This window comes from Monodelphis domestica, chromosome 7 (assembly GCF_027887165.1).
Source record: "Monodelphis domestica isolate mMonDom1 chromosome 7, mMonDom1.pri, whole genome shotgun sequence".
Taxonomy (NCBI): domain Eukaryota; kingdom Metazoa; phylum Chordata; class Mammalia; order Didelphimorphia; family Didelphidae; genus Monodelphis; species Monodelphis domestica.
Window position 1 is genome coordinate 143,526,510 of NC_077233.1, and position 13,510 is coordinate 143,540,019.

Consider the following 13,510-nt stretch of genomic DNA (forward strand, 5'->3'; position numbering starts at 1 on the left):
ATTAGCCAACAAACATTTATTAAATGTTTACCACATGCCAGATGCTGTCCTAAGCCCTTCATGACCCTATGGACCATACAATTGGGGATTTTTTGGCAAAGAAACAGGAGTGGTTTGCCATTTCCTTCTCGAGGGGATTAAGGCCATAGAGTTTAAGTGACTTGCCCAGAAATAGTAGATGTCTGAGGTTGAATTTGAACTCATATCCCCAGACCTAGCACTCTATCCACTGAGCCATCCAACTGCCCTCAGGTGCCCTGAGTTCTAATCTAACACTCTTTTTTCATACCATACTTAAAGACAGTACATTGAACACAGAGAAATGTTCAAAGCTCAAAGGGAGCTGAGAAGTCTTCTAGTCCAACCTCTATATTTTACAGGGGTGGAAAACCATGGCTCAGAGAGGGGAAGAGATTTTTCCGGGGCCACACACCTTAAAAGAATATATGATCACGGACTTATTTCTTTGGAGCTACATAATTCCAGCCCTGCCCCAGGTGATATTTCTCAAGTTCTTTCAAATTTAAAGAAGTGTTGGCATACCCTCTTGCAGGAGGAAGGCCTCTATGCCTTCAAAAATCTTCCTCTGTTTCTCTGCTTCCAGGCTTGAATAGACATCATTCAGGACTGAGATACTGGGGAAACAAGCAGGTCAAACTGATTCAAGAACTCTTAAGAGCTGAAAGGGACTTTAGAGACCATCTAGTTTAAACTCTTACAAAGTATAGGAATTGGGGCATCTAGGTAACACAGTGGATTGAGAGCCAGGACTAGAGTCAGGAAGATCTGGGTTCAAATATGACTTCAGATACTTCCTAACTATGTGACCCTGGGCAAGTCACCTAACCCCAATTGCCTAGCCCTTGCCATTCATCTGTCTTAGAATTACTATTAAGGCAGAAGGTAAAGGTGTTTAAAAATAGTATAGGAATCTTTTCCATAGCATCCTTGAAAGGGCATCATCTGTCCTGTACTTGAACTCACCCAGTGACTAGAAGTTCATCCCACTCCCTACCCTCCAATGTTGCCAATCCCATGGTTGGACAACAATATTTGCTAAGTGAGTTTTCCTTCTATCAAGCTGACATTTGCCTAAGCACGGAGCAGAATTCTCAAGCAGAATGTCTATTGACTGCATAGAAGAACTGACCACTTCAGCTGGAGGTCACAAACTTACAGGTTGTGGAAAGTCTCGCAGGATGTGTTCTGGGCAGCCAGGCAGTAGAACGCTTCAGGATGCAGGAGGAAGGGCTGGATCCCAGACAGCCACTGGGCCCATGTGACCTGGGCTTCCCTGGCCTGGAATATTGGTCCCAGCCTTCCCCATAGGCCATTAAACAGCACCCCTGCCCATTGGTCTGAGAGCAGAGCTTGGGAGAACTACTCCAGGAGAGAAAAAAGTAATGGTGATGATTGTCAGAGACCATATTCGGGGACAACTTGACCTGAAACAAGATTTAGGATCTTTGGGAAACTGAACAAACAAGTTACCTCCCAGGCGTCACCAAGACCAACAGCCACAAAACATAACAATAACCATTCTTCATGTTCCCTCCTGGTACAAGCAGTCTTTAATCACCACCACCCCCCCTTTACCTCAAGCATATATATTCTGCCTTGCACCTGCAATAAACGGAGCCTTGACACTACCAGATTGACTCTGTCTCTCTATTACGTGCTTGGTCTCCCCCTCTCTCCCCCTATGGTCTCTTTTTAGGTGGCTGCTTCCCGGACCCCACCGTTGCTATCCGGCAGGCCCGGATAAGAAATGGCGATCAGGAAGCCCACACATCCTCGTTCATCAAGTATGGGAGATTGTCAATCCAGTTAATCAAGCCGTTCTTGCCTCTGTCTCCAGTTCCCAGTGGCTGCACCTTACATGGTTCCCCCAAATGACCATCGACCTTTGTGTACTCGGTATCCCGTACCAGTCATCAATGCACTATTGCGCCCCAAATGTGCCCGGCCTCCCGATTAAGGACCATTGGACCCAATATACCCAGTTCCCTCTATACGGCTGCCCTGGATTCGGCCAGCCAGACCACTGCGGGGACCAGTCACATGGATTCTGTGCCACATGGGGCTGTGTGACTTTTGGCACTGCTCATTGGATCACCAACAAAGATTTGATTACCATCGCCCGAAATCCCTCCCACCCTCAGACCTGCTCCTTTAATCCCCCCAATTGCAACCCCCTTATTATTAAATTCACCAACAAGGGCAAAACGGATCCCCGTTGGACGGAAGGACTCACCTGGGGACTGCGCCTTTATAAAATGGGCCCCGATGATGTCCTTCTCTTCACACTCCGACTGCGCGTGACCCCTATTACCACCTCTATGGGTCCTAATTTTGTTCTCACCGACCAACACCGCCCTTCATATCAGTACCCTCAGCCCCCCCCCACCCCTCTCCCCCACCCGATTCCCCTCCTTTACACTCCCACCTACCCCTATTCCCAAAGTACCTCCTGGTACCACTGATAGACTCCTCAACCTCATTGATAGCTCCTATTTGGTTTTGAATGCTACCGCCCCGAACCTTACGATCAGCTGTTGGCTATGTCTCCACTCGCAGCCCCCATATTATGAAGGAATCGCCTTTACCGATCACCCTCACAACACCTCTGCCCCTTCCCCTCGCTGCGCCCGGTTCCCCCACCATTTCACCCTTGCCGAAGTCTCCGGAAAAGGCCTTTGCATAGGTCACCCCCCTTCCTCTCACTCCCACCTTTGTAATGTTACCCTTCCCATCTCCCACTCCCCTTATTATCTAGAAGCCCCCAATAACACCTTTTGGGCCTGCAACACCGGCCTCACCCCCTGCATCTCCCTTCAGGTCTTTAATACCTCCTCCGAATTCTGTGTGCTTATACAATTATGGCCCAGAATTACCTATCACACAGACACCGCTTTAGATAAAATTTTGTCTCCGTTCCCTCGGATTGTACGGGAACCCCTCTCTACTATTGCCATCATTCTAGGTATTGGTGGTCTTGCTGCCGGCATTGGTACCGGCACCACCGCTTTCCTACAGACCCAACACCTTACAGCCTTACATGCTGCTATGACATCTGACCTTGATGTCCTAGAAAAGTCTGTCTCTGCTTTAGCAAAATCCCTATCCTCCCTCTCAGAAGTTGTACTGCAGAACAGACGTGGCCTCGACCTGATTTTTTAAAAAAAAAAATATGGGGGATTATGTGTAGCCATTAAAGAAGAATGTTGCTTTTATGCTGACCACACGGGCATGGTCAGAGAATCAATGGCAAAATTAAGAGAACGCCTAGCCCTTAGAAAAAAGGAGGCCGAGGCCCAAGAAGGATGGTACAACAATCTTTTAAGAAAATCCCCTTGGCTCTCTACTCTAATTCCCACAATAATAGTTCCCTTTATTATCATCCTCCTAATACTCACCTTTGGCCCTTGGGCTTTCCAACGCCTGACTCAAAGGATTTATTAAATCAAACATTGACTCAGCCCTTACTAAGTTCCCTACGGTCCAATATCATCGTATCGAAATAACAGATACTGACCGACCACACACCCCTACCGATCGTCTCCAATTTACTAGCAGGGCGGTAACCCAATGACGGGAATAGCACAGGTCCTTGACCCTTGATGGTCAAGCAACTCCCCCTGTGTAGCCTAAGACAGGGGCCGTCGCTGCGGTCCTGACTTAAAACCTTCCCTCTATAAAAAAGAAAGGGGGAATTGTCAGAGACCATATTCGGGGACAAATTGACCTGAAACAAGAAAAGGATCTTTGGGAAACTGAACAAACAAGTTACCTCCCAGGCGTCGCCAAGACCAACAGCCACAAAACATAACAATAACCATTCTTCATGTTCCCTCCTGGTACAAGCAGTCTTTAATCACCCCCCCCCTTTTACCTCAAGCATATATATTCTTGCCTTGCACCTGCAATAAACGGAGCCTTGACACTACCAGATTGACTCTGTCTCTCTATTAACGTGCTTGGTCTCCCCCTCTCTCCCCCTATGGTCTCTTTTTAGGTGGCTGCTTCCCGGACCCCACCGTTGCTATCCGGCAGGCCCAGATAAGAGATGATGCCATCTCATATTAGGGTGGTTTTATCCTATTTAAGCATCAAAATAATCTTTTATCATACCATACTGAAGGATAGTACATTGAACACAGCTCAGACACAGGCAAGGCATTGATTCTGATTTCCACTTTAAAGATGAAGAAAAAGAGGTCCAGAGAGAAGTAACTTTTCCCAAAACCACAGAGCCAGGTAAGTACAGAGCTGACTCTTGAACCCTGGTCTTCTCATTCCCAGGACATGTCCTGGTCATGCAGGATGGAGATCATTAATCAGTCTATCAGCCAATAGTTACTGAGCAATCCAACCACCCTGGGGTACCACATTTCTATTCTGATGTCCAAGGGATGTACTTGTGGGAGCCCAAGCCTGGGGGTATCCCTAAAGGTTGTGGAATAGGGGCTATTCTTGCAAGATTGTAGAGTCTAGGTCATCTCCTTGAGTGGGGAGAGATTCAGACAAAGCCCTTTCCTACCATGCTCACAACATGAGGTCAGAGATAAAAATAGAATGGGAAGATGAGGGAGTCATGTTTTCAGAGGACACATGACCTGACTGGGTGAGTTGGGGATGCCAGGGGCCTCTCTATAATACTAGATTTCCCACTGCCAAAGCTACCCTTTGTTGTCCATCAAGAGCTAGGGTCCATGTTGTCACCTACCTGCTGGGAAAATCTTTCCAGTGAAGTCTCAAGGATGGGGAGGTCAATTTTGGAGAAGAGCAGAGTGGAGTATGTAGGAGCCAAAGCACTGGGTGGGCCGCTGGCCACAAGGCAATGATATAGGGATGTCAGAAAATCTTCCTTCCAGACCTGTAGCCATGGCCTCTGTGGGGAGGAGATCCCTTAGCTTGACACCCTAGTTCCACTTCATCTTGGAACCTCCAAATGAATTCTAAGCCTGGCCCCAGACTAACCTCTAATTTCAGCCCTAGATTGACCTCTGATCCCAGTCCCAGAATGATCTCTGATCCTGGCTTCTTGTTATCCCCCTGCCCCATCAGCCATGGGAAAATGTGGAAGATTTGGTGTAGTCCATTCCTACTTCTGAGGACACAAATATATTTTGCCATGGAATTAGGGGTAGGGTAGGGTGGGACTACCAGTATCATCTTCACACACAAAATACAGTTTTTTTTTAATACTTACCTTCTGTCTTGGAAACAATACATTGTTTCCAAGACAGAAGAGAGGTAAGGGCTAGGCAAAGGTGGGTTAAGTGGGTTAAGTGCCTTGCCCAGGGTCACACAGCTAGGAAGTATCTGAGGTCAAATTTGAACTCAGAACCTCTAATCTCTGAGCAAACCACTGAGCCACCTACCTGCCCGACACTGTTAACTTTTTGTGTTCACAGGGGTCTTTCTAATCCCAGGTCTGAGCTCAGGTCTTAAAAGAATGGACAAACCATTTCTTTCTTTGGACCTCAGTTTCCCTATACATAAAATGAAGGGGACTCAGTTATCCCTTTATTTAGCAGATGAGGAAACTTGAGACCCAGAGAGAAGTTCACATAATGAGTTAGTGATAAAGCCCAGTCTGTAGCTCCAAAACCACATGATAAACTCTAAGAAAAAACTAAAAGAAAGAAAGGGCAGAGATATGGAAATGTGGTGTCTATAAAGAGACTTTGGAGATAATTGTAGGGTTTCAGTCATATAGGCAAAGTTGGATCCTCACCGGAATGCAGGCATACTGGGCCAATTGCACATGACAGGTGGGGTGGTCCCTGCTGGATGCTGCCCTGACTTCATCTTCGCTGATGCTGCAGAAAGAAAGGATCGTTTCAGTCTGATCCATCATCCCATCATGACACACAAGATTGACCTTCCTTCCCCTGACCCATCCCAGTGAGAAGATTACAGTAATAAATATACCAGGTCCACTGTATTCAACCTGGAGCAGGAGTTTGTCTATTCTAAATGTAACCCCTTCAATAAAGCCAGACACTCACCTCTTCACTGAGGCACAGATAGCAGCTTCTGTTCAGAGACCAATAAGTTGGTGTTACCTATTAATGCCCTCAGTGTGGAAGAACAATAACCAAATTCATCAATTATACTTCTGTTTATGCTTTTATCCTCAACATAAGGATTTGGGAGGAGGGCTCCATGTTTTAGGTAGCAGTTGGATGAGATAACCTGTGGGACTAGACTTGTTTGCTTTATGTAATCGAACTAAGTTGTTTCAGGAATAGACAAGGAAACAGTTGCTTCTTTCTTGCTTTCTATGTGAACTAAAGCTTTGCTGTCTGGAACAAAGGCTGTAGTGCTCTAAGGGCAGCGCTTGCCTACAAGAGTAGGACACAGAAGGAACTCACCATCAATGGGTCCTGTGGTACACTGCAAAAGAGCACATACCATTAGCACATGTAGGCTATTTTCTAGAATTCCTATACATTAATTAAGTCCCCCCCACACCCCAAACTAAACTTCTTATTGTTTCCTGGCTGTGCTCCCTGTCTAGAATGCACTATCATCTTTCATCGATGACTCTCGAAATCCAGTTTCTTTTAAGACTCAACCCAAGTGCCAACTTCTCTCTTTCTGATCCTCCCACTTACTGATTCCTCCCCTGCCCCATCCACCATCTCCTTGTATCTATTGTGCAAATATGTGCAAAAGAATCTGTACATATCATTTTTCCTGGTTAGACTGTAAGCTCCTTGAGGGTAGAGCCTGTTTTTTCACTTTCACTTTTGAATCCCCAGTGTCTAACCCAGAACTGATCCTAAATAAAGAATAGATGACTGATACCCTGGTCCATCCAATTGACTGACCTGATAATACTTTATATCCCTCTTATAAACAAATTGTAGATTCAGAACTGGAAGAGACCTCAGAGATACTCAAATCTTTGATTTTACAGATGTGGAAACTGAGGCTAGAGAGGTTAAGATTCTGGGTGTGACACAGCTGGTAAACATCTTGAGTGGAGTATGAACCCTGGTCTTTGTGTTACTGTATGCACTCCACTAGAAATATGAGCCAGATTAAAATGTAACTGGGAAATATTTAATGAAACAACTAAAAATACAATATAACATATCATGGTAACTTATAATTTTCTAAGTCAATATGTAGCTGTCTGAGATCTATTTCTATTTGAGTGTGATACCACTACACAGAAGTATCTATAGTATCTGTATTTGTACCTTTTTCCACTTACAAAATTAAAAGCTACATACACTATGTCAGTATTGATGTTTTTTTTATTTTTTAATTTCAAAAATTTTTAAATTTTTCAAAAAAGAGATGAAAATCTACTGACATAGTATAGTTTTTTGAGTGAATAATAGTAATTTTATACTGTTTATATACGATGTGTATAGTGATATTAATTAAAAGGCTTGGTAGCCTTTTAAGTCCCCTTTGGAGTCTGCTACCCAGACCCAACCTCTCCCATGATCTGGGATCCTCCCAGGACAAAGAGGACTTAACTCCACCAAAAAAGAATCCCTTCTTACCAGATGAGTCCCTGGAGTAGCCAAGCAGCCTAAAAGAAAGAAGACAGGGCAAGGGTGTTAGGAGGATAAGAAGCCTGGTTCTGGTTCCCCTCTATGCCTGGTTCTGCCTAACTCCTGAGCCCACTAGACAGGGCAAAGGCCTGGGATCAGTCAACACTTACTCCCTTGTTCCCTTACTCTCTACCTTTTGTCTGCCCTATGTGACCTCCTCTTTCCTAGTATTCAGCTAAGGGGGATTCTACAGTGGCAGCATCCCTAGGACTCTTCCTTGTCAAGAGTGATCAACCGCAGTGCTTGAATGGAGATCTAGAGGGGAAGAAGCAGCTGATCTCCTGTGGCTTCAGGACATCCTACTTATGAGCTGAGGAATGGCTGGTGTTGATTCTGGGAAACTATCCTGGATACAGCATCTCCTATCCCTGTTTAGGTTTTGAACGTTTCCTAATCCCTCTTTCCAGCCCAAATGGATATTAGTCCCCCTCCCACACTCTGATCCAGCCAAACTGGCCTTCTCTGTATTCTGAATACATGAAATTTTTTCTTCCATCTTCAGGCCTTTGCTCTGGCCATCTGCCATCCTAAAAAGAACTCCCTGTACCTGAGAGAATCCTTCTTTTCCTTTAAGATACAGCTCAGGCACTCCTTTCTACATGAAGTCTTCCTTCATTCTCCTCCACCTCCAACTGCTTTTGGGCCTCCGTCTTTTTGCAGGTCACTCTTTTCTTTTTTCTAATTACCCTGGTTCTGCTTCTAATTAGATTTTGCCACTAGGCTTTAGCTACCTTCTTGCCCTGGAACATTCCTCTGTGGCCCATTGGTGACTTTTTCCCATTGGTGACTTCCTCTCGGAATCTTCATTTTGAGGAAGGGTCCCAGGCCAGCCATACCTTCCAGGTTTTTTTACCTTTTTTCCATAAATCACATGTTGAAACAATTTCTGATAACTGTTTTCTAACATTTTGTTATTCAAATCCACTCTCTACCCCCCTAGACAGTAAATAGGGTGATAAATCCTTCATTCTTCTCCAGTTCTGTTTCTAACTCACCAGGCTTTGCCTCCATGTCCTCAATAAGTACCTCTCCTCCCCAAGCCCTACATCCTTTTCAGCTCCATTTTGTTCTTGAGCAGTCCTTTCAGTCCTTTTCTACTCTTTGTGATTCCATTTGGGGTTATCTTGGGAAAGATACTGGAATGGTTGGCCATTTCTTTCTCCAGTTCCTTTTATGGATGAGGAAACTGAGACAAACAAGGTGAAGCGACTTGTGCAGAATCATGAAGCTAGGAAGAGTCTGAGATCAGATTTGAACTCAGAAAGATGAATGAATCTTTCTGACTCCACGCTCAGTGCTCTATCTACTATACCTTAGATTTGAAGCTAGAAGGGATCTTAGAGAACTCCCCTCATTTGTGACTTGGGGCCTAATGCCAACTCACCCTATGCCCCTGGAGGGTTGTGGTGGCCCTGGGAAGAATGTTGTCTCAGAAAACTATTATAAGACCATTCATTTCCCTACCCTGGCCTGCCAGCCAGGCCCAACTGAAGCATCCAAGTGGCCCAACCCATAACCCACAACCTAAACCACAAAAGTGATTTGGGGCTCATATTCTTCTCACCCCTTCCATCCCACATCCAGTAAATCAAGGAAAGAAGCCTACAGAACCCTAGCCTAGAATTCTCTTTGTTTTACCGTACTGCCTTTCAAGCTGCATTCCCAGGTATCCTGGCAAGGCAGTCCCCCTGGAATCTGAAGCCCTCTGCTCACAGGGTCCAGATAGCAGGGTTAGCGTATAAGAGAAGGGAATCATGGCTGGTGTGATTTTAATTCAATCCTTATTTTTCTCTCCCTTCAAAAAAGGCCCAGAGATAGGAGAATGTCATAGAATGCCAGAGCTAGAAGGGACCTTACAGATTATCTAGTCCAGGGGTCCCCAAACTACTGCCCATGGGCCCCATGCAACCCCTTGAGGCCATTTATCTGGCCTCCCTACACTTCCGGAAAGGGCACCTCTTTCCTTGGTGGTCAGTGAGAGGAGCACTGTATGTGGCAGAGCCACAAAGCATGGCATTGTTCACGTACAGTACTACTTCCAGTGACATAATCCTTTGCATAGCATAGATACTCTGAGAGTAACTGAACAAGAACAAGGCGCCGCGCAAAGGATTATGTGGCTGCACAATGGAAGATGTCAGCATGGTGAGCAGCGATCTGGGGGAGGGGATTCCGCACTGTGTATACTGCTGCCCAGTATAGTGGTGGCAGTGATGGGTCTGTGCAAGGTGTGACAGGCCCGTGACAGATCCATCACAGCCCCATCACAGCCAGCACTGCAGCCTCCACTATCCCAGACAGCGCTATACAGATTTGTTCATAGTTTTCTTTATAGTCTGGCCCTCCAATGGTCTGAGGGACAGTGAACTGACCTCCTGTGTAAAAAGTTTGGGGACCCCTGATCTAGTCCAACCTTCTTTTAAACACAGAGAAAATGATGCCCAGGGAGGTGATATATCCCTTCCAAGGCCACTCACAGATTGCAAGTGATAGAACCTGGACTAAATACAAAACAATAGGAACTCTTTTCATGTAGACATGGCTCAGGTGCAAATGTGTATGAAGGATGTTTAGCCCTAAAGAGGACATTGCAAGCAGATGCTAAACATTGTAATATAATTAATTGACATGTAATCTAGAACATTGTAAAAAATTAATAAAAAGGACCTGAATAACTTATTAATCAAGGATATTATAAAGAAGATTCTTGCTCCAAGGTAGGGGGATCTACAGGTGTGGAACACTACGTGCATTGCCATATTTTTTCCAACGTATTGATCCATTTTGCTGATTTTTTCCCTTTTTCTTTTTCTTTGAAAAAATTTTTGTGGGAGAAGCTAGGTGGCTCAGTGGATTAAGAGCCAATCCAAGGGATCTGGATTCAAATCTGGTCTCAGACACTTCCTAGCTGTGTGACCCTGGGAAAGTCACAACCCCTATTGCCTAGCCTTTACTATTCTTCTGCCCTTAGGGGTGGTTGGGGATTGGGGTATGAGTATGGCAGAACCTCATAGCAGGACTTAAGATAAGTGAGGGAAAAAGAAGCCAAGAAGAGAAATCAGTTATTTTAGAGATCATAATGAATAAGCATCCACTTTATTCTTTCCCCTCTGTTAATCTCATCAGATCTTCACTATAGCCTTAGGGCAGGGCCTCAGCTTAGTCACAGTCACCACCTCACTACTTCAGAGAGAGCAAGTCACTTGCCTAAAGTCACACAGTGAGCTGGTGGCTGAACCAGACATCAGAATCACAGTTTCCTAAGGATCTGTCCAGGAAATCTGGGGACTAGTAAATAGAACCTGAAGCTCCAGGAGAAAGTAGGGAAATACTACCTGGAACAGAGATCTGGCCTTAAGTCCCAGTGAATTTGCCAAGTGCATTTGGACAAATCACTGCCTCTGTCTGGGCCTGTTTTCTCATGAGTCACACTGAATATGGCGATTTGGCCCCTGAGATGATAAATCTATTGAAGCCAAACCTTCCAAGGACCAGCCAAAGGAGATGTCCCTTCAGGAGACCCCAGAGAGACCCTAAGGAAACACTTGCCCCCAGGTGAAATGAGCAGGAAAAAGAATCAGAGCTAAGGTCCTGAGCCAGTCCTCTTTGTCCATCTGTCCATCTGTACTTACCTAGTGCCAGGAAGAGGAGGAAAATGCCTGGCCCACAGAGGAGGGAGCCCATTGCTTGCTGAGAAGTCATCTGGGGAGAGAATAGTGCCCACTTGGTCTGTGAGGAGTGAGTAAGGGGACCTAATCTCTGGGAACTGAAGAGATCTGACCCAAGGGTAGATGGGGACTTGGATGGGACAGAGACCAGACCCCCACTCTGCTCTGGAAGGAATCACAGGGGAATTCCATGCTGCTGAAACTGGGTCCTAGCTTCATCTTAGGAGAAACTAAGGAGGATCCCTTGAGATATGGCCAGAGTCTCACCCTTGCCCTGGAGACTCAGCTAAGGGCATTGAACAAGGATAGAGGCAGCCAGATCATTACAGCTGCCAGCCTCATCCCACACAATCCAAGCCCTTTATCCTGCCAAGTTTTCCAACTTCTCCCAAACCTACAGATACACTCAATAAGTCACATGCAGCTATTCCACTAACCAATCCATGTTTCCCAAGCCTCTCTGAGTGGGCTCAGCTCCCCCAGCTGAGGGGCAGGCAGGAGAAGCAAGGTTGGAGAGTCAGGAGAAGAAAGGACTCATTCTACAAGATCTCCCAGTTGGACTTTGGTAGACTTTTCTGTCTCAGCATGTCTGTTCCTTTTCTTTTTGGTCTATCTGTCTCTCTGTCTCTCGCTCTCTCTGTGACTCTCCCTCGATCTCTATTTCTAACTCTCTCTGTCTCTCTCATGTTCACACACAAAACACAGAACAAGGTATGATACAGACAGACCAGCACTGCTATTTCTCAGCTTCTTAAGAAAAAAGGCTGCCTGGGTCTACCCCCGCCCAATACATTCTCTCTCTCCTTTTCTCCATTCATGAGTGGTTGCTGACTGTCTCCCCCTCTCCCTGGCAGTTTCCTCACCATGAGGGGACACCCAAGCCAGGTCCTGGGGCGGTCTGTGGTGTTGGCCTGAGGGAATAGGGGGGAGGTGGTGAAGCCTTGGCCCCTAGAAAAGGCAGAGGCTAGCAGGTGAGGACTCATGGATCAAGGAATCCTCAGGGCACCCCAGAAGGGAAAGAGAGGAGTGTGGGATTGGAGCTGGAAAGAGAGAAACCCCGAACAATGCTGGGAGAAAGAGTAGGTTGGAGCAAGCCCAAAGAAGAAGAGAAGAGAGGGATGGGAAGGAGAACGAGAAGGAGTCAGTCTACCCAAGTACCTGAGCTGTTCCCTCCTGGAGCTCTGCTAGCCTGCTCAGCTGCCCAGCACCTGCTTTTTCAGTCCTGAGCCACAGGGTGTGGCTGCCTGTCCTCTTCAAGGCCCCACCCGAGGCAGGAAGCTTTACTCTGGTCCTGCCTTGTACCCTCACTGGGAAAGGGGAGTATGGGCTGGAGGGTGAGGAATGAGGCAGGGTAGGGGCAGGGGCAGGGCTGACTTCAGGAGAACTCCAAGTGAGGGAGAACATGAGACAGACAGACAGACAGACAGACAGACAGACAGACAGACAGACAGACAGACAGACAGACAGACAGACAGGCAGGCAGGCAGGCAGGCAGGTAGGCAGGCAGGCAGACAGACAGACAGAGAGAGAGAACCTTTCTGGGCTCCTGTCTACCTTTATCAATCCTTCTTTCAGGCATGAGCGTGAAGTGAGGGAGTCACTAAGATATGACTCCCAAAAGCAGCTAGGTAGCACAGTAGATAAAGTGCTAAGCCTGCAATCAAGAGGACCTATGTTCAAATTTGGTCTCAGATGTTTCCTAGTTGTGTGACCCTGGGCAAGTCACTTAACTCCCATTGCCTAGACCTTACTTCTCTTCTGCTTTGGAACCAATACACAGTAGTGATTACAAGACAGAAGGTGAGGATTTAAAAAATGTTTTTTATAAAATTTATATTTATATTTATAAAATTTTAAAATAAAAATAGGCCTACCTTTGGTAGTGTGGTGAAGTCTATGGACTTTTTCTCTGACTAATAGTTTTAAATTTTTTAAAGTTTTTTTTTTTAAGTTAAAGTTTTAAAGTTTTTAAAGTTAAAGTTTTTAAAAAAAAATAAAATACAAGGATTACAAAGGAAATCAATGATACTGAAACACAGTTATCCCTTAAATAAAAAGTTCACTCATCCAGGTTCAGACCCCTGTTCTAAAGGTTCTTCCAGCTCTGCCATTCTACCACCAAATGTCATCTGGGGTGTTGATTGGGGGTGAGCAGTGATGGAGAGGGACTCTGTGCTTTTCACCAGTTAGCAAATATTATAAAATAGAATGAAGAAAAGTTTATACCAGTCCTGTACTTTCTACCCATGATACATACCACCCTGT

General features: G+C 45.7%; 1 protein-coding gene across 1 annotated transcript in view; it reads right to left on the reverse strand.

Moving 5' to 3' along the window:
• Positions 1–12,549, reverse strand: part of MSLN (mesothelin) — a 38,595-nt gene extending 26,046 nt beyond the window's left edge. The window contains exons 1-9 of the mRNA XM_016424157.1: positions 12,404–12,549; positions 11,210–11,279; positions 7,527–7,555; positions 6,381–6,402; positions 6,015–6,042; positions 5,741–5,825; positions 4,727–4,891; positions 1,178–1,380; positions 544–635 (exon numbers count right to left, since the gene is read on the reverse strand). Coding sequence (XP_016279643.1) covers positions 544–635; positions 1,178–1,380; positions 4,727–4,891; positions 5,741–5,825; positions 6,015–6,042; positions 6,381–6,402; positions 7,527–7,555; positions 11,210–11,279 — 694 coding nt within the window. The 5' untranslated portion in view covers positions 12,404–12,549. The remainder of the gene's footprint in view (positions 1–543; positions 636–1,177; positions 1,381–4,726; positions 4,892–5,740; positions 5,826–6,014; positions 6,043–6,380; positions 6,403–7,526; positions 7,556–11,209; positions 11,280–12,403) is intronic.
• Positions 12,550–13,510: the final 961 nt, after the last annotated feature.